This window comes from Typopeltis vanoorti, chromosome 17, assembly GCF_054136105.1.
Source record: "Typopeltis vanoorti isolate ZY-2024b chromosome 17, IOZ_Tvanoo_1.0, whole genome shotgun sequence".
Taxonomy (NCBI): Eukaryota; Metazoa; Arthropoda; class Arachnida; order Uropygi; family Thelyphonidae; genus Typopeltis; species Typopeltis vanoorti.
The window spans coordinates 33,900,029-33,922,392 of NC_143565.1; the positions used below are offsets into that span (position 1 = coordinate 33,900,029).

The following is a 22,364-nucleotide window of genomic DNA, read 5'->3' on the forward strand; positions in this document are numbered from 1 at the left end:
TAGACCAAAAAAAGAAGACTATTGTAAATCCAACTACACAGCCATTATATTAAATCTCTACACTGCCTTAGACAAAAATTTGGCATCATTAATACTCAAAAACATTTTGCACTTTAAGAGATGATAATAAAAGAGAAGTGTTGGATAGCTTATATAATCGATTTATCCTTGATTTAAATTATGATTAGCATAACTTAAAGATTTAATATTAGGGTGACTGATCAGCCTATCCCAAACACTACACAGCTCTTGAATTCCCCAAAAGACAACAACTCTTTTCATAAATATCTGGGGGGTCTATAAAATTTACTGTTCCTGTGGAAAGTCTTACAACAGTCAGAGAAGGAGAAATTATGAGATTATGGAAAGTGAACAACTCCACAACATTGTGGAGGAATACAGTAATATGTTGTACATAAAGGAAAATTCCTTACAATGTCATTTGAAAGAATATAGCAAAGTTATTTGCTATATTCTATAAACCTTTTGTGGTGGTAACCACAAAAGGTTTATATATTTACCACCACACAATTTATATATTTATATATTTGCCACCACACATAATTTACCACCACAAAAGGTTATTATAAACCTACAGTGCATCTTTGTACTGTAGATGGGTCAGGTCTCTAATAAGCAGGGCAATGGTCTCACACCGGGCAATGAAATTCATCTCCCACCTAAAGACAATCACAACATCCATGCCCACAATGGGATTTGAACCCGTGACCTGTTGACTGGAGAGCTGGTACACTAACCAACACATCAACCAGGCCAGCAATTTGTTTACATTTAAAATGAATGAGGAAATGATTGCAGAATATGCAGTTTCTTATAAGATCACATAATGCTTCAGACCTTTTCTAATACTAGAAAACAATACATAGAACATAATGACAAATATAGTGTTTGCAACAATAGACTTGACATTTCTACAGTTTACATTGTTAACATTTTTATTGTATAATTCTACAGCTATTTCTTTCCATTTCACATTAACCCTACCGAAGTGCCAGATACACAACAGTAACACTTATTAGTTATAATCTTGAAGTTTTTATGTTTATAACAACAAACCTTGCTATTGATTTAAAAAAATATTTACTGCATAAAGTACTTGTAATTCAGTCTCTCTCTCTCTCTCTTTTACTTCATATACTCAAATAAAATTTTGATTGGGTTTCCTTAGGCACCCAGTCAAAATTGAATTAAAATTTACAGCCTGAGACAGATAAATTGAGAATATCTCTTTAAGACATTCAGACATACTGCATTCAGAGACATCCTTTCTATAGATATTCTCAATTTATCTGTCTCAGGCTGTAAATTTTAATTCAATTTTGACTGGGTGACTGAGGAAACCAAACCAAAATTTTATTTGAGTTGCCTAAGGATCAAAGCCAGAAAACTGGAAGCAGCCTCCACAAATGAAGAGAACTGATTAAGGCTTCTGATCTAATGTGTAATCTTTTCCTTCCTGTGATGTTATTATGAAAGTGAAAATGCCAGGGGTAACAACATTACAAACATAACATGGTAGGCCATATAAAATTACATAGCAAGACCTTGTCAGTAGGTATCCACCTGAATAGCAAACAAACATGGATGAACCAGCAATTTAGCAATCTTCATAGAGAAACATGAACAGTAAAATAAATAGTGAAGAGCTCAGTATCTATTGGAAATCCATAGCAGTCCCATCAAGTTGTTTGTATATATTTCCTTTCCACATAAAATAACCTGAATAAATGGTGAATCTCAATAATTTATAAATGGCAGACAGAAAATGTGACTTAATATGGTCAAAGGTCTCTGTTAAAGGCATACGCTGGTGATCATTGAAGTAATGTCAAAGATGGCCATGTCTGAATCTGTTAGGCTAAGATTTTCTATGACTGATTTTAAAAGTGAATATAATTTTCAATAAATGAGAGAGTTGCCAGTAAGGAGGGAAAATTGATTTTAATTAATTTACCTAGTTTAGAAATTACAACATAGAATTACAACACAGCCATTGTCTAAAAATGTAATGTGAATGTGGTATAGTAGTTCAGAAGTGAGTGCACTGTCATCACAGCAAATCAATTTTGCCCTGCTGACCAGGAATTTTCTAATGCCATGTGATCGAAAGATGGGTTTATGTGTGTGTGGGGGGGGGGGGTCTATGCAAGACAAATATCCATCTGTTCATTGTGTAACAAAGGTATTTAGGTAGAAAACAGAAATCAAGAACAGTCTGTTCTTGCTTTCTGTTTCTACAGCACACTGGATCTTTGAATATTAACTGCTGAAATGATACATTTGAAGAAAGGTGTTTAGAATGTCCAAGCCTTGTAGCCAAATAGCAAACACATGACGAAAACATAGCATAGACAGATGGTAGTTCTAGGGGAGGGGAGAGTTTAAGCAATTCATTTCAAACATTGGCACAAGTGTTGACCAAGCATCAGCAGACAATTCTTTGTGCTGATGCACTGGAGAGGTCTAAGAGGATTATCCAAGGTTCAACAGTGAGTGCAGTTTATAGCTTGTGAATGATCCTCTTAGACATCCCATGTCAGTAGACAAGATATTCCAAAAAAAAGTCACCATATTCAAAAGTTTGCCAAACTGGTAAAAAAACACTCTGATGCTTAACAGCTTCCCAAAAGCAATGTACTGAGTGTCCACTACTATTGGAACAGATGCCATTAACAATCTGAGCTGCAGCCAGAATTTCACCATTACTCCCAGAAATATACCTACCAATGATTTCTTGATATAGACTGACTGAGGGATTTACAGATTTTCTATCAATGTAGCTAACAACAGTAAGCTAAACCTAGCTATCTATGCTAGCACGTTGACTAAGTTTAGCTTAGTCAACGTGCTAGCATAGATGGCTAATGTTAGTATGAAAAACTTCCAAAAGCAACTCTCCTACATAGAATTTAAGGCTAAAAAAAAAGACTCATCTACTGTCAATCCAACTATGATGAGAACAACAAAGATCAAAATTGCAGACTTCTGATAAATGTCACCACTTGGCCAATGGAAGTTGCTAAAAAAGTAAATCCTATCAATATAAATTAAAATGCAATCTCAGTAAAAAGTAAAAGTCATTTGCAAATAGAATTTTCACCCATTTATACCTACCAGCATCAATCTGAAGTACCAGGAATGGAAATATAAATCATCCTCTAACATAAAAAAAAAAAGATTTTTCAATTCAGTTATAAAACTCCAGAAAATACCTTCTGGGATAGTCAAGGCATTATTCTGATAGATTTTTTAAATCCAAGTGAGACATTTAACATGTAATTAATGCAAGACTTGGAAGAAACCAGGAAAAGTTCTAAATTGAAATCATGAAAGCAATTTTAGATCATAATAATGCCAGACCGCCATAAAAATAATGTCTTTATTTACAAATCATTAATATTAGTGTAGATTTGAGTATTGCCTTAACAGTGTGTATGTGAAATGTTTATGTTTTGCAAGCAATGTATACAAATTTGCATTATAAATTAATTTATCTCCTAATTCGCCAGACTGTCCATGAAATGTACCGAGTTGAACAATCATGCTACATCTAGCCTATAGCTTAGACTTTTGCCTAGACTCTGCATGAAATATCCTAATGAATTGGACAATCATGTTACATATAGCCTATAGCTGAGAATTTTGTCCATACGTGGCTTTTATTTATTTGTTCTTGTAGAGAGTCATCGACATAGACAATACTTCAATACTGGTGAAAAATTAAAAACACCAAAGACTGGTTCAAAAGAGCCTTATCGTGCATTTTTTGAAAATGTTTATAATTATGTGGTCTGTCTTTTCTCTGGTTGACATTATATACTAGAGTTGAACTGCCTGAGTGGTTAATATCACAGATTCAAATCCAGGATATTATGATAAGTTAAGAGATTGAGTGAGAAACAAAGAAAATTAAAAATAATGTCTTTATTTACAAATCATTAATATTAGTGTAGATTTGAGTATTGCCTTAACAGTGTGTATGTGAAATGTTTATGTTTTGCAAGCAATGTATACAAATTTGCATTATAAATTAATTTATCTCCTAAAGAGAAAAAGGGAACACAAACATAGCATCAGACTTAAAGAACATAAATATCATACAAAATTTTGTCTTCTCTTCAAGATCACAGGATTTTATGAGAATATACAAACTTCATACTTATGAAACACAGTTTCTTCTGCTATCAATAACAGTCATGAAAATATAATTACTTAGCTTCATACCTGTTTTCCTTCTAAAACAAGAAAATAATTTGTGCACAACTTTTCTTAAGAGAGAACATTTCTTTTTTCATATATTCTGCACAACATCAATTCTTTTCCTATTTCCTTGAAACATGAAGATAATTTAAAGTTCCTAATCTTTAAAGGTATCTGTGGCATGACTATAACAATAAATTACACAGTAATTAATATTAATGAAATGAAGGTACAGATATTTCTTACTGAAAATAACAGTTCATCATCAGTGCGTAGAAACAAGCAAATTAAAGAAACGGAAATACAAGATACAACAGCCTGTGGTTTACCAATTAAAAACTGTTGCCACACTAGAAATTAATATTAATAAATAATATTATTAAAAACTATTTTTGATGGTTATACAAATTAAGAATCTCCCAAACTTTTGGAAGAGAGAAAGACAACGGTTCAATTAAGATTTGACAGATGTAAAAGGGCTGCGCAACTTTCTTTGAAAACGTGTTCATATTTAAACCTGCTTCTATGGGTAGGATGAGCTTCATCCCACTGGATACTGTGTTTGTGCCAGACCAGACTTTTGAGGTTTCATGTATTCGATATAACATCAATGTTCATTAATTCTTTTTTTCACAGAACGGTCTGTCTGCCCAAAGCATGTTAAATTACATTTACAAGGTATCTGGTAAATGCCAACTAATGATAGAGGTGACAGTTTGTCTTTTGTAGATGGCAACAAATTCAATTCACCATGGAAAAAGAAAAGGCTGGTAGTTTCCCATTCTTGAACATCCTTCTTATGCGCACAGCCTCTGGTAATTTATCAACCAGTGTTTATTGGAAACCTACCTTTACTGGCAGATTCATAAAAAATCTGCTCATCACACCTCTCAAGTCTTTAATTAATAGAGCACATAATGTATGCTCCTCTCCCTCAAGCTTACAACAAGAACTTCTCACTATCAAAATGTTAATGGAATTTAATGGTTACAACCCTAATCAAATCCATCAGATAAATGACACCTATGTTTCAATACCTCAGGATTCTTCAATAGACCCCAGGGTTCCAATCCCTTATATTTCTGGCATCTCTGAAACAATCGGTAGAATTTTGAAGAGGAATCATCTCATTCTCATCATCAAATTATATAAATATTTTATAAATTAAAAATGCCAAGAAATTATATTCTTGGTTTCATCCTTTATCCAAGTCTAAGCAAACAAAGTTTGTGTGTGAAATAACTTCACGAATGAGCTACTTAAATAGAGAGACTAATGACTTTAGTATCCCATAATGCAACCAACTGCTGGATGTACATATTATCAACAAAATTTCTCATCTGTTGCCATCTACAAAAGACAAACTATCACTTCTATCATTAGCTGGCATTTACCAGATACCTTGTGAATGTAACCTAATATAGTTTGGGCAGACAGGCCATTCTGTGGAAAAAAGAATAATTAAAGAATAATATCAATATATCGATAGTGATATTATTGAAACCTCAAAAGTTTGGTCTGCCATAACATAGTAACTACACTAAACACAGTATCCAGTGGGATGAAGCTCGTCTTCTCCATAGAAGCAGGTTTAACCCAGCGTTAGTAAGGTGGCAGTGTCACAGTTATTTCTTTCTATATCTTTGGGATCTGTGACACCCCGCCTTACTAATGCTGGGCTAAATATGAACACCTTTTCAAAGAAAGTTGCGAAGCCCATTTACATCAGCCAAATCTTAATTGGAACGATTGTCTCTCTCCCAAAAGTTTGGAAGATTCTTAATTTGTATAACCATCAAAAATAGTTTTTAATAATATTATTTATTAATATTAATTTCTAGTGTAGCAACAGTTTTTAATTGGTAAACCACCGACTGCTGTATGTACCTTGTATTCCCATTTCTTTGATTTGCTTGTTTCTATGCACTGATGATGAACTGTTATTTTCAGTACAAAATATCTGTACTTTCATTTCATTAAAGTTAATTACTGTGGTTATCGTGTAATTTATTGTTTAATTTAAAGTTCCCTTTTTCCTTGTGAAAACTTCCTCATCCTTAAAACACAAAAAGAATTCATTTCTTCCGGGTTTACAGCACTTAACTAGAATACGTTTGCTGCATACCAATCAAAAAGGAACTGTCTGTTGCTTCAGGAGAAACTATATATCACTTTTATTTATGTCACAACTTAGTTTCATATAAAAGAAATTCATCCTCCAATTTTGGGATAGCTGTTTGTTTCCCTCATAACTCTCTATTCCACCTTTTTGGCTTAAGAGTTCCTTTAACTCTATATCTCCCCTAAACTAATAACTTTTTAGAACATTTTCTCTCTTCTAATCAACACCACAGCTGCTCTATTATTTTCTCTCACTCATTAATTCAACTTCTTCTTCTTCTTTGGAAGTACAATCTTTGTGCAAGCACACTATCTGAAGGGGTAAGCAACATGGTGGTGAGATGAAAGTCATCTTGTAAACAAGCCTGCAGTTCTTCAATGGCTTCAATGGCATGAAAACATCATTGGAAAGTTCACTATTTTCTTCTATCAAGTTTGTTACAGAAATAAAAAATTAAATTAGAGGCGAGTCCTTTTTACAAATAAATATCACAATCAAACAATTTGCAATAGGCCATAAATATACAAAGATTTCTTATATAAACATTTCTATAAATTAAAAATGCCAAGAAATTATATTCTTGGTTTCATCCTTTATCCAAGTCTAAGCAAACAAAGTTTGTGTGTGAAATAACTTCACGAACGAGCTACTGATATAGAGAGAGACTAATGACTTTAGTATTACATAATGCAAGGCACATATCCTTACGAACATGTATAATGCTATGCATTATAGGAAGGACCACTACCCAGACTGGTTTTGACCTTTATTGAGGTCTCATCAGTGGGAACCAGACCTAGAATTGATACCATGGTTGAAGCAATGTATAAGTCATATAATTCCCATATACAAATAGTCAAAAGGTGTCACAACTTACTACTCTGGATTAAAGATAAATGTTGAAAGTTTTTTTCACTTGGATAATTATACTATAAATTAAGATGCCAAGAAATTATATTCTTGGTTTCATCCTTTATCAAAGTTTGTCATTAGCCTTTACACACAAGTAACTCTGATGTGAAGTTACTTAACAGGCAAACTATGTTTGCTTACAATTGGATCAAGGATCAACCCAAGAATATAATTTCTTGGCATCTTTAATACATAGTATAACCAAGTGGAAAAACTTTCAACATCTATCTCTAATCCAGAGTATTTTAACAATAAAGTGTGACACCTTTTGACTACTTGTATATGGGAAATATATGAATTCTGCATTACTTCAACCTTGGTATCGGCAAAAAGATGGCGTCTCGCACAGTAGTCTCGCATGACGGTTGTTGTTGTTGTGAAGAATGTTTTTTGATATCAGTGGTGATTAGTGAGTTTTAGATATTGTGAATCTGCTTTGTTTACGGAATAGAAGGTAAGAATTTAACTTTTGATACAATTTTCTGGCCCTAGCCCGTTCTATATCGCCATCATACCTATCCGAAATATATCTTAATATTTCGTACACAAGAATGGAGAATGTAAACGATATCAAGGACGCCATTCAACAGCTAAACAAAGATATGTCACTTGACATTCTCAAATTCATCCTTAAGAAATTTGATACAGACTACCCTGGCTGCTTGAATCTCTTCACTCAAGTAAATGACACTGAAGATGATGATTTAGACATAGAAGAGGACATTACACCTGTTCTGCCTACAAAGATTCCCCGACAGCTCGATTGTTCTCATGAGGAACAATCTAATAAAAGACGAAGAACATCGGGAGGTGAACTGGAAGATAATGTAACAACTCAACAAAATCAGATCTCCCAAGACAGAAAAGAAAAGGTCCCTCCAGTTATCCTTCGAGATAAAAACAAATGGACCTCAGTCTCAAGATCCCTAGGAAAACATAATATCAATTTTTCCTGGGCAAGAAATACGGAAGAGGGTGTAAAGATCCACCCTACCACTGTCACCGATTATCGCTTGATGACCAAAATGTTTGACAATTCCAAACTGCCCTTCCACACCTTTGCGCTAGCAAGCGAGAAGAACTTAAAGGTAGTTCTAAGAGGAGTGGCTGAAGGCATCTCAACTGATGAGATTACAGCTGACCTCATCAATCAAGGACTGACTCCAACCAAAGTCACTAGAATGTTGAGGTCAGATAAAACACCAATGCCACTGGTGTTGGTCGAAATCTCTAATACACAAAAAAGCATCTATGAAATAACGGACATCTGTAAGCTTAAAATCACAACCGAACCTCTAAGGAAGAAGGCATCGGCAGGGCAGTGCCACAGATGCCAGAGGTTCGGGCATGCCCAAAAACTGTGCAGAGCTGCATATAGATGCCTAAAATGCGGTGAGGGTCATCAAACCAACTCCTGCACCAAACCCAGGTCGACACCTGCCTGTTGTGCCAACTGTAGAGGACCACACCCCTCTAATTACAAGGGTTGCCTTTTCCATCCAAAAAACCGTGGATCATTAAGAAGTAACCACGCTCCTCCAAGAAATGACACAATGCACATCCAAGAAGTTCGCCCTCCAGAACATATTATCTCACATTCAACAACACAGGAAGGCACTAGACCCTCAACCATGTCCAAATCATATGCAGAAGCGGTAAGAACCCAGACTTCTTCATCACAAGAGCGAACAAGCTCTAATCTCACCTCAGCTTTAACCTCGTCACTTGCAACAATGCTGCATGAATTCAGCAAAGCAAGCACCTCACCATCCTCCAGAAAAAGATTCTACCTAGAAACCCAATCCATATTAACAGCTCTCTATAATGTTTAAAAAATTTAAACCAAATTCTCTCATGATAACAGCATGGAATGCCAATGGCTTAACAAACAAAATTCTCGAGCTGCAAGAATTTGCAAAAAGATACAATCCAGACATAATCTTGATCAGTGAATCCCACCTCAGACCATCAAACAATCCAAAACTAAGAGGTTATATTTTATACAGGACAGAGAGACTTAACTCTAGTGGAGGTGGAACAGCTATCTTTATCAAAAATTATTTAAGCCACAACTCGCTGACCAACCCCCAAACTCTAAACCTTGAGGTGACGGGTGTGGAGGTGCACACAAATAACGCTGGCAAACTCAAAATCTACGCAGCGTACAATCCTCCCAGTATTCCACTATTGACAGCAGACTTAGACTCCATCCTCGGCTCCACGGATTCCATAATTATAGCTGGAGACCTTAACTCCAAACATACGGCCTGGTTCAGTTCGTCAATCAACACCAAAGGCCGTACCTTATACAACTACACATTACTCAACTCATCAATAGTAGCTGGACCCACTGAGCCCACCCACTACAGCCCATCAGGAAGTTCTGATGTATTAGACATAGTTATCCTCAGAAACATCAAATATCAATACCAGCTGGAGACAGTAGAAGAGCTTAACTCAGATCATAATCCCATCCTACTCAGGTTAGGACTTCAAGACCAACTCTCTCCCCATCATTCTTTCATACCTTGGGACAAGCTCTCTAAGGTTCTTCCAATCCACATCGGTCCTCCCCCTGTCATTCGTAAAAAAGAAGAAATAGATCAAGCTGTAAACAATTTAACTAGGCAAATCAACACAGCAATAGCATCAGTCACTCAAACCACTGTCTTCCACGCTTCTAAGATCCCAGAAGAGATAATGGACCTGATTAGAGCCAAAAACAAGGCCAGAAAGCGATATCATAACACCAGAGCCCCGCAGGACAAAGCAACCTTAAACACTTTGAACAGACAGGTTCTAGAAGCCCTCCAGGTCCACAGAAACTCTAAATGGGAAACCAAACTGAAAGAAATCAACCCAGAAGATAACTCCATGTGGAAGTTTGTAAAATCTCTTCGTACCAAAAGACAACCACTTCCCCCTTTAAAGACCAATCTTGGAGTTGCACACACAGATGAAGAAAAAGCAGAAGCCCTAATTGACAATCTGGAAAATCAATGCAGCCCATCTTATGCAAACTTAAATATCAATCTTATTTACAAAGTTCATCGTAAAGTTAGAAATGCACTAAGTCAGCTTAAGGATGATTCAGAAACCATCACCCCCACATCTCCAACAGAAATAATAAATATCATTTCCCATCTGAAGAATAAAAAGGCCCCCGGCCCTGACGGCATTACCAATAGAATAATAAAGCTACTCCCACGGAAAGCCATAATTCATCTAGTTAATATTACCAATTCCATCTTAAGATTCCAATACTTTCCCTCTGATTGGAAAGTCGCGGACATTATACCTCTGAAAAAACCTGGTAATAACCCACAACTTCCCCAAAGCTACAGGCCCATCAGTCTTCTTTCCTGTCTTGGCAAAGTAACAGAAAAGGTCATCCTATCAAGACTACAATCAGCAGTGGACCAACAGAAAATAATCCCAAACGAACAATTTGGGTTTCGCAAAGCTCACAACACGGTGCAACAAATTCACCGACTAACAGAACATATCACTCATGGCTTTAACTGGCACCTTCATACTGCTGCTGTATTTTTGGATGTTGCCAAGGCCTTTGATAAGGTCTGGCATCAAGGCCTTATCTTCAAACTAATTGAAAACAATATCCCAATTAAACTAGTGAAACTCATATATTCATATATCAATGAAAGATACATGCAAGTAAAACTCAACGGAATTGTTTCTTCAAGGCGCAAAATCCTGGCGGGAGTACCTCAAGGTTCTCTTCTGGCCCCAATACTTTTCACAACTTACATGGCAGATGTTCCTCTCAACCCAAAAACTACTACGGCTCTTTATGCCGACGACACCGCTATTCTAGCCAGATTGCTCAGCCCTCACCTAGCAATCACTAGACTCCAAGGAAGTATCAATGAGCTAGCAAACTGGTTCACCAACTGGAGAATTCAAGTAAACCCCCTCAAAAGCTCAGCCATGATGTTTTCAAGAAGAAAGATCTGCAACAAAGAAGACATCCTGCTCTCTGGTCAAAAGATCCCATGGCATTCAGAGACCAAATATCTTGGGGTATTGATGGATAAGAAACTCCTTTTCAACAAACACATCAATCTCGTTTGTTCCAAATCTTCCAAAGTCATAGCTCAGCTCTACCCATTGATCAACCGCAAGAGCAAATTGAACCTACATAATAAATTGCTTCTTTACCAGATGGTAATACGTCCAGTCATTACCTACGCCTCACCAGCATGGAGTCACACTTCAAGATCAAACATTTCAAAATTACAGAGAATCCAAAACAAATGCCTTAGGATGATCCTGGATGCACCGTGGTTCATCAGAAATTCACAAATTCACCGAGAAACCGGCACTCCATACATCTCCTCTCTTCTTCGTGATCTTGCAGAAAAATTCTTCGTGAAGTCAAGTTCACATTCAAACCCACTAATCGTGCAAGCTGTCAATTACAATGAGACTGATTACTACAAACACAAAAGACCGAAGGCTATTCTTCTCTCAACTGATCATAGCTAACACTACTGCCCTCAGAGGGCGAGCTTAATTGCTCACAAATCTCCCATTCCCAAATAACTCTCATTACAGATAAAGGGGAATATGAAAAGCACTTGTGCTTCACCCATCCTGTCAGTAACGTCAATGGTCAACCTTGGTATCTCTTCAGGATCTGGCCCCCATTGATGATGCTTCAATACCATCCTCATTCCAAAACCTAATAGAGATCGCACCTTAATTAGCAGCTGGAGATATATTTCTTTATCTAATACTGACTACAAGATATTTTTCTGTATTATCAATAACAGTCTCAAAGTAGAAATGACATACATAATTAAAAGCACAAAGGTGTATGGAGTTCCTGCAAGCAACAGAATTTAATGTTTCTGCTGCATGACCTGCTCTGCTTAGTTAATATAAAAAAAAGTAAGCAAGCAACAAGCAGCCAATGGCAGTGCTATGAATAGACCTTACTCAAGCACTTGATAATGTCCAGTATCCCTTTCTGTTCTGCATCCTCACGCATATTGTTGTAGGTAGAAACTTGGTATCTAGTATTAAAGGAACCTATGCCAATTCAACTATCTGCCTCCTAGTTAATACGCATTAATACACATGTATTGTAATCGACAATACGTGCTGTGCGAGGAATAACAGTTCCTTCAACCATGAGGGAAAATAAGGTATTAGCAATGCTGATAATGTAGTGGGCACTTCGAAGGATAATGATTCCATATACATCTTTTTTGGTATTTTGGAAAAATTCTGCATGATTGATGGATTAACTGCTAATGCAGACAAGAAAAAAATAAAAAATTTTGGAAAGTGGGATCTTGGTGGCATTCCTTTTGAACTAATCCCTAAGAGAGAACCGCTCAGTATACTTGGAATTCCTTTCTCCAGCCACCCAACATTAACAGTTCAAGAGCTTATATACAAGAATATTGAAACTTTAGAAGACTGGAAAATTGGGCCACTTTCCTTTTTTCCTAAAGCCATGGTACTCAAACCATAATCTTCCCTGCTCAGTTGTACATAATAAATATTACAGACATCACAGAAGCCTGAAGATTATGTCTGTACATAATAAATATTACAGACATCACAGAAGACATCATAAAAGATGACAATTATATAGTAAGTCTGTGCAATTTTTTTGGTTCAGCCGATACCAAGAAGTTAAAAAGGAATTACTTCGAGTATCAAAGAAGCATGGAAGATTTCGGTTTCCAGTATTCTGCTATTTAAGCAATACAACTTCAAAAATCCATAAAATGTTGCAGACCTTCTCCATTACTACCTGGGTTTTCATTTTCTCCTATTTGGAGTAAATGATTATAAAGGTCCAAACGCTGAGATTTTTCCTGAATTTTTCCTGCAACATTCTGTGCTTAACTCTAAACTTGCTACAACATTCTGGTATTAACATTTTTTCCATTAAAAAAAAGTAAAATTTGGTATAAAGAAATCTTTAAACTCTTTCGCTGCAAACTTCCGCAGTTGGGTACTGACAAAAACACTTTGCCACCACACCACACACCAGTCAATACCATCAAATAGAGATATTTTTACATAGGAGATCCAATCTGTGACATATGTGACCAATTGGAAACTGCAGAACATGCATTCTACAGCTGCCTGCTTCCCTTGCTGATTTGGAACAGATTATGTAATGTGTTGAGCATTCCAATACTTACAGACTTTTTTGCAGTACCTACCACCTGTCAAGCAATGGGAAGGGAATTCTAATTTTTATAATTAATGAATTAAAATACCATTTATGGAAGGTTAGAAAGAAACATGGATATTTGAAAGCCAGCAATAGAACATACAAATGCTTTATAATATTATATTGTGGAAATTTTATTGTTCAATCAGATGATTTTTGTATTTAGAAAGAAGCATTTAGGAGATATCAAATTTTTGGCTAGGTTGTAGACCTAAATAAAAGACTGACCATAGCTTATTCAGTGTGCATTTGCAAGTAAATAAATACATATACATAAGCAAATAATGAAAAGTTAAAATTTAAACAATTTTATTGCAACAAGCTTTCCAAATGTCTTAAAAATTATATGATGCTGTGAGTTGAGCTTGCAGTTATTTGATAAAAAAAAAAAAAACAATGATTATCTGAATTAAAGAAGTAAATTCAAAAATTCTAGTAAACTTACCCTTCTCTGTGGTGATGTTTAGAAAAATGAAAGGGAACTGATGACGATTAAAACTATGATAAACCTCATTTATCAGTTTTGGGAACTGCATAATAAGAATAGTTGATATATAAATAGCAATATAATATAGTTATACTGAGACAGTACATACAAGGTCTGATAAAATATATATATATATATTAAAAATTGACAGTTTTTATCAACTCAGCAGCAAACTACACTGCTCGGTTGCATGGACAAGTGAATTCATATAAAGCAATGTTATTTGCTGTTGAGCACATGGCGGTGAATTTGAGCTGTGCTGAAGAAAGTGAGTTTTTAATCGGCGAATAGTCCGTTTTTTTACGTTTTTGAGTGCTAAATTGTTTCTCTGGAATACGAGTGTACTATAGTGGTTATTTTTTGAAGTTAGTGCTATCGCGATATTGTGTATTTTGTTTATCGAGAAGACGGGGCGGATGCATAACGGTGGAAGACAAGACGAAGCTAAGATTTCATTACCGTATTTAGTTTTATTTCATTTTATTTAGTGTACTTAATGTTTTGTTTTGCTTGTAATTGTTTATACTTTTCTTATTTATTTATACTCCCTAAAACTCATTTAGCATTTATTTTTGACACTATTTTGAATAATTAACGATTACGCTAGTAGTCCCTCGGCAGTAACGAATGATGGCGGATTCAGCTGCAGTCGCAAATGGCATCGCCAAGTCCTCTGCCATTTAGGCATTCTATTATAAGCAATATAATAAGGGAGTTTGTGGCATGCAGTATTTGCGGCATGTATGCATCTCGGGAATTGGATATCTGGCTTGTGAGAGAGGATGGGTGTATGTGTGCTTAAAGTGCAGGCAGTGGGAGGAAATAAATGCAGCAGATATCTCAATAACCGACCTTGTTGCTCCAGGAACGGAAAATGAATACAGAAAGACGAGTAGTGTGATAGGAGAGAATGAAGAAAAAAATGTGAATGAGAAAATAATAGTTGATGGTGTAGAAGGCATGAGTGACTGTGAAAGTTTAGGAGATGGTTTTGTTTGGGAGAGTGAATGACCTGCAGAGGGAGATAGAGGAACTGAAAGAGGAGGTGGAATGTCTTGGGAGAAGTATTATAAGTATGAAAGATGAGATTAGGAGAATGGAAGAGATAAATGCAAGGCAAATCAGAGTAAGAGAGAGAGTTTTGGGAATGACAGGCGAGGAGAGAAATTTGTGAATGATAAAAGAGGAGAGAATGGAATTGGATGTGGAAATGGAGAGAATGGAATTGGATGTGGAAATGGAGAGAATGGAAACAGGAGAGAGAGAGAGGTCACATCCAATTCCATGAATACAGAGGAGAGAATGGAAACAGTAGGAGAGACAGAATAAGAGAAAGGTATGGCAGTGCTAGAAGAGGAGAGAATGGAAACAGTAGGAGAGACGGAATGAGAGAGAGGCATGGGAGTGCTAGAAGAGGAGAGAATGGAAACAGTAGGAGAGACGGAATGAGAGAGAGGCATGGGAGTGCTAGAGGAGGAGAGAATGGAAACAGTAGGAGAGACGGAATGAGAGAGAGGTATGGGAGTGCTAGAAGAGGAGAGAATGGAAACAGTAGGAGAGGCGGAATAAGAGAGAGGTATGGGAGTGCTAGAAGAGAAGAAAATGGAAACAATAGCAGAGAGGGAATGGTAAGAGGTATAATGTATGGGGACTCAATGATCCATATTGTTCAAGATAGGATGCATGAGGAGTGTTTGCCAGGAGGAATGATAGAAAGGGTGGCTTTGGCAGTTAAGAGAGGTGAAAGGGTGGATGAGATGATTGTGATGGTGGGAAAGATGACTTGAGTGGTGGTGTAAATAGGGCAGCGAGAGATATGAGATTCTTGCTCGAGGTGGTATGAAACAAGACACAGAGAGGAAAGATAGTGTGTGTGTGTGTGTGTGAGTGTTGCCTAGGTATGATAAAGATGAACTGAGCAGAAGAGCAATAATATTGAATGACATAACAGCTAGAATGTGTGACAAGAGAGGACTGGAATACGTGGATGCTTGGAGTGCATTTGAGGACAGAGAGGAATTGTATGCAGGAGACCGCTTGCATTTGAATGAGGAAGGACGTAGGCATCTGGAGAGATTGCTGTTCTGAAAAAGTCAGTGTATCCCAGGGAGGATGGTAGCAGGGGTAGCCTCTTGTGGGAATGGGAACTTGGAAGAGGGGGGGGGGCAACATCAGGTAACACTGAGCCCAGTGGAGTCTAGAGAGGATAATGCTGGGTATAGAAACAATGGCATTTATATGCTATACGGTTGAAAGAAGAGGTTATAATAACATAAATAGAAGTAGCTGGGTACAGCATTTTTTAGCAGGATAGGAAGGGAAAGCATGGTAGTGGAGTACTGCTTATGATAAGTGACGACCTATATCCTCTAAGAGTGGAGACTTTGGAAGGCAGTGACACTAATGATTTTGAAAGCATATGGTGTGAGGTAGAAGTGGGCAAGACAGGATATTTAGTGGGGTGTTGCTACAGGAGTACGAAGGGTGGGGACCAGGAAATGGGGACAGTTGAGTTTGGCAAGTGCAAGAAGAATGATTGTTATGGGAGATTTTAACTACAATAGTATAAACTGGGGAGAGGAAGATGCAAGTAGCAATAAGGGAATAGAATTTCTAGAATTCTTGAAGGACAAATGTCTTAGGCAACATGTCATAGAGGGAACAAGAGGTTCAAGAGTTTTGGATTTGGTTATAGCATCAGAAGAGTTGATAATAACTGAGATGACATCTCTCCCACCAGTTGGAGAGAGTGACCATATGGTTTTGACTTGGAAAATGAATAGACATGTAGGAGTATCAAAGAGATGGGAATGTATGTGGAATTATAAGGCAGGTGATTATAATAGTCTAAGACGTCAACTTGGGGAAGTTTCATGGAGGGAGGAATTGGAAGGCCGGGATATCATTAGTGCGTGGGAAATTATGAAAGAATATTTGTTAGCAGTAATGGTAAGTTGTATACCACGACTGAACAAGAGGACACAATTTGGAGTAAAGTGGATGACAAACAATATTAAATAGGAATTGCATGCGAAAAAGAGGCTGTGGAAGAGATATAAGGAGACAGGTGAGGAGCAGATGCATGAAGAATATAAGACACAGGCCCGAATAGTGACTAGTATGGTAAGGAAGACGAAACTGGAATATGAGAGGAGATTAGCCCTAAGATCCAAAGAAAATCCTAGGGAATTTTTTAAATGTGGCCATAGGAGGAGAAATGACTGTGGAAGAATGATATTGTGGGATAAAAATGGGAATAGAATGACTGATGCAGAGGACATAGTAGAATTGTTCAAAGAACACTTTACTGGAGTATTTCATCCCGGAGGAGTCGGTTTTAATGCTAGAGGGACAGGGCAGGTTCGACATTTAGAGGTACAGGAGGAGTGTGTGTTTCAAATACTGAGTACTCTGAATGTCAGTAAAGCTGTGGGACTGGATGGTATTTCATCACGAGTTTTGAGAGAATGTGCTAGGGAACTGACAGTGCCTTTGACCTGGCTTTTCAATGAAAGTCTGGCTGCGGGAACAGTGCCCATGGAATGGAAGGAAAGTAAGATAGTGCCATTGCATAAGGGCGGTAGCAGACTGGAAGTGTCTAATTATAGGCCAGTTTGTGTGTCATCAGTAGTTAGTAAAATCTTGGAGAAAGCAGTGAAGGACCGTATACAGCATTGGGCAGATGAGGGTAATGTTATCTGCAAGAGTCAACATGGATTTGTGAAGGGGCGCTCTTGTTTTAGCAATATGCTAGCCTTTTATGATAAAGTTACAAAAGCATTAGATGAGGGAAAGGCATATACTGCCATTTTCTTAGACTTAGCAAAGGCATTTGACAGGGTGCCACATGATAAACTATTATTTAAGTTGCAGCACATGGGTCTAGATGTCAGATCAGTCAAATGGACTCAGGATTGGCTGTCCAATAGGTATCAGAGAGTTGTATATGGTGGGGCAGTTTCAAGGAAGCAGAGGGTTACAAGTGGAGTCCCACAGGGCTCAGTACTGGGTCCTATATTGTTTAACCTTTATATCAATGACATTGTCAGTGGATTGCAAGGGGATATTCAGTTGTTTGCAGATGATGTGAAGCTGGGAAGGATTATTAGTAATAGTGCAGATGTGGTAGCCCTCCAAGAGAATTTGAATAAGCTAGATAGATGGGTAAATGAATGGGGGAGGGGGTCGGTTTAATGCAGCATAATGTAAGGTCTTGAGGTTTGGGAAACATCGATGGGATGCTGCATACTGTATGGGAGGAGTTATACTGGAGGAAGTAGGGGAGACAAGAAATCTGGAGTTGATGATTGATAGAAACCTGAAATTTAGGGGACATATTGCAAAGGTGGTGAAGGTAACACAGAGGATTGCTGAAGAAGGACACTGACCTGCAAAGATAAAACAGTTATCATTCCGTTATATAAGACTCTGATCAGACCACACTTGGACTACTGTTCTCAGATTTGGTCCCCAGGATTTGAAGGGGATAAATTAACTGTGGAAAGGGTACAAAGGCAGATAACAAAAATAATTTCAGGACTGTACAATGATAATTATGAGGATCGGCTGAGGGAATGTGGAGTGCAGAGTTTGGTGGATAGAAGAAGGAGAGGTGATATGATTGAGATTTTTAAACTGTTGAGAGGTGATTACAGAGTTGACACTGGAGATTTCTTTCACTTGGTTGAACAGTGGAAAGGAGTGATGATAAGAGGCCATCCCTGGAAATTATGAAAGGAAACTGTGAGCAAGAGAGTGAGGAGTGGTTTCTTTACATGGAGGGTGGTTATACCATGGAATGCATTGCCTGATAGAATGGTGGGAGCGAGAACGGTCAATGAATTCAAGGAATGGTATGATAGACTTTGCGTTTCTTAGGGCGGGGGGGGCCTCCCCTCGATGAGTCTTGATAGATTTTGTTTCTTAGGAAAGACCTCCTATGATGAGTCTTTTGACTCCATGGAGGCTTCAATAATAATAATAATATAATATTTTGCGTTACAAAATATCGTCACATTTTGTACACCAGAGAAGCAGAAATAATGTGTACATTTAAGTTTTGTAGAAAAGCTGGGAAAATGAGAAGAGGTACAAATTAATGTATGTAACTCACCATACATTTGATCATAATGTATGGTGACCAAAAATGAAAAAAATAAGATATTTATATACTAGTTAATATTTCACTGGATTTTAAATGGACATCTTCAGAGAATACAAAAAACAGTATCAATCAGTCTTATAAATAATGCAATCTGTAATGGACAAAACACTGATTGGGCAGCTGAATAATAAGAATGGGGGAGAATTTATTTGGCGGCTGTTGTTGATGACAGTGATCAGGTATTAATAAGTACATGGATATTCAAATTATGATAAGTTACAAACTTGGATGCACACTATGTTTTGACCAATGGTATCAGTTACTGAATGGGAAGGATATCAGCAGTACAACAGACGCTTTAAAAAGATGCTTAAATAATATGATATCTGAACGTGTCCCTAGAGTTTTTGAAGAAAAAATAGGATGGGAATGGAATGGACGTGCAACTCTATTAAACAAAAGATCTTTATGAAAAGGATAATATGGAAGGAAATGCCATGCTTTTCTTGCCTATCCTTTATATAGGTGTATGTGCTGACTAAAGGCAACCGAAAAGAATTTTATCATTATGTAGCAAAAAAGAAAGAATGAATGTGGAAGAATAACTTTACTGAATGCAGATGACACCCTAGTATATCAGAAGAGATATGATTGCTCAAAAATGGGTGCTTAATTCGCCAAGATCTAGCAATATAGTGTACGTAACATAGAGCACAGTGCTACTACAACACTGGATGAAGGGTGACAGAAGTGTGCACAAGAAAGGATGTAGAGTTGTTGCATAATCTGTATAAGAATATGGCAATAAAAGCAGATGGAAATACCAGTATGTTATAGGAATGTTCAAGGCCATTAACATGCTTGTATAATCTATATCTCAGCTCGAGAAAGATCCACAGGAATGGCAAGAATGTACAATAGTGCCATTGTATGGGGGGGGGGGGGGGTAAAAACTGATGTGTCTAACTGCTGACCTACAAGTACCTCTGGAGTAGTGGTGATGATTTTAGAGAAGTTGGTAAGGACTTGCATACATAAATGAGTTGACAGACAAAATGTAGCTTATGTAGCAGTAAACAACATGGGTTTACTCAAGGAAGGTTATATCTGTCTGAGCAATTTGCTCATATTTTATAATAATGTTATGTCTCATTGATAAAGAAAATGGCACTCTGAAACTGTTGAACTCTTCTTAGCATTTGATAAGATATACCACATGAAAGGTTGTTGCATAAATTGGAAGATATGGAATAGGAACATGAACTACTGACTTGGATAAACAGGTGACTGACAGTTATCAGAAAGTGGCATATGGGGATGTGAATCGGTAAGATTTTAGTTGACTAGTCATGTACCCAAGGGATCAGTTCTTGTGACCATTGTTACTGAATCTATACATTAATGATACTGGGAGGTATCTGACAGATTTTAATTGTTTGCTGATGATGCAAAGATATCCAAGTAACTGATATAGAAGCACTTACAGAATGATTTGAAAAGACTGGAATTGTTTAGCATGATGAGATATCCAACAGCATATTATACTGATAGGGATTATGGTGGGAGAAACTGATGGAACTAGGGACCTTGAAGTTATAGTGGATATGAAATTGAATTTCAAAGGTCACATAGGAAAAATTACAAATATTACAAATGCAACTCCAAGGATAACTGTGATGTTGAAATGAACATTAACATGTAAGGATAAGGAAGCCATTTTGCCTTTTTACAAGGCTTTTGATGAGCCGACTTTCCCTGGACTGCTGTACATAGATTTGATCTCCTGGGTTCAGAGGGAATAAGGATGCTGTGAAAAGGCAACAAAAAAGAGTTACAAAGATCGTATCGGGATTAAGGAACATAGGTTATGTTCACAGAATGAATGTGGGCTGCAGACAATAGTAAACAGGAGAAAGAGTGATATATTAGAAGTCAATAAACTTTTGAAATAGCATTATTGAATATAGGTTGATGACATTTTTCATTATACGGAAGGTGTGGGGAGGAGGACACTGAGGCATTTGTGGAAACTGAGTTTATATGAAGTTAAGAAAACAATGAGGAAAGCTTGACTTTTCTCTCAGAGAACAGTGAGTGGACCAGTGTGCCTGTTGAAGTGGTGAGTGCATTTGGTACAGTGAGTTAATACAAGGAATAACTGCTGGAGTGAGTGATGTATGGCCTCCCTCAATGAGTCCTTGAACTCCCTGAAGGTCTCTGGTAATAATAACAATAATAATAAATACTGAAGTCCTAACTTGGTAACCTCTAACATTGGACAAACAGAGGAAGTTTTCACAGTTGCTGGGTTATATTTGATCTTAAAATGACTGTCTCCCACATTTTAAGTAAATTAATGCAGACATACTTTAAGGCTAGGAGAGTGTCTTATTGCTCTTGCTAATTCTTAAAATAGTCTTTTAAACTTGGACAGCTCTGGCACAGAAGCTAACTACTTTTTACCAAACATTTTTAGCCAATGACTATAATCCCCATAAAATGCTATGTGTCTCCTCCACCCTCTCTACACAAGACACAAAGCACGACTGTTCCAATTCCATATATCTGGAATGTATCTGAACATCAGCTAAAATACTAAATAAATATAACTTCCATTAACTTATAGTGACATGAAGAAATAAACTTAAAGTTTCAAAAATTTACTAGAGAACTTATGAGAACATAATCTTGGGCATTAGAGTTACCTTAGCTTTCACTATTTAAAGACATGAACTCCACACAGAAGCCCATATATATTCACCTTTTAGTAGTGTATTGATTATTAGGTTTCACTAACCTGACAGGTATTATAAACATTCATTCTCATCATAACAGATGATACAGAAACCTTAAAACAGCAAAACTCCATTAACTATACTATGGCAATCCTCTATCAAAATGTTAAATTCATCATAAGTGAACTCTTCATTTACTTATGATGATCATAGGAGAATAATCAAATATTAGAGTATAAAGTAAAGAAACTTTAATTTAGAATAAATAAGATAATACACATACCGGACACTAAATTAGAAACTTTTATGTAATACTGTCGTGACGACTCTTTCTGTCGTGTTCTAAATCTATCTAGTTTCAAGTCACTTTTATGAATAATACAACTAATTACGAAATGATCACCGATCCAAAGTAGGGAAATTTATATTTATACTGCGCCACCCTATTCTTAGATTAGTCTATATAAATAGTAGGATCAGTTCTAAATTAAGTTAGCAGTCATCTCATTAGGCCGAATCATCTATTATCATTTTTACTTGGGGTTCCCGCAAGATTCGAATATTTATGA

The 22,364-nt window shown here is 36.8% G+C and overlaps 1 protein-coding gene across 2 annotated transcripts in view; it reads right to left on the reverse strand.

Annotated features, from left to right (window-relative positions):
• The window catches only part of Pms2 (mismatch repair endonuclease PMS2), a 272,119-nt gene that overhangs the window by 141,322 nt on the left and 108,433 nt on the right, over window positions 1-22,364 (reverse strand). For both annotated transcript variants that reach the window (XM_090407693.1, XM_090407694.1), the window contains exon 10: window positions 13,915-13,999. In XM_090407693.1, coding sequence (XP_090263819.1) covers window positions 13,915-13,999 — 85 coding nt within the window. The remainder of the gene's footprint in view (window positions 1-13,914; window positions 14,000-22,364) is intronic.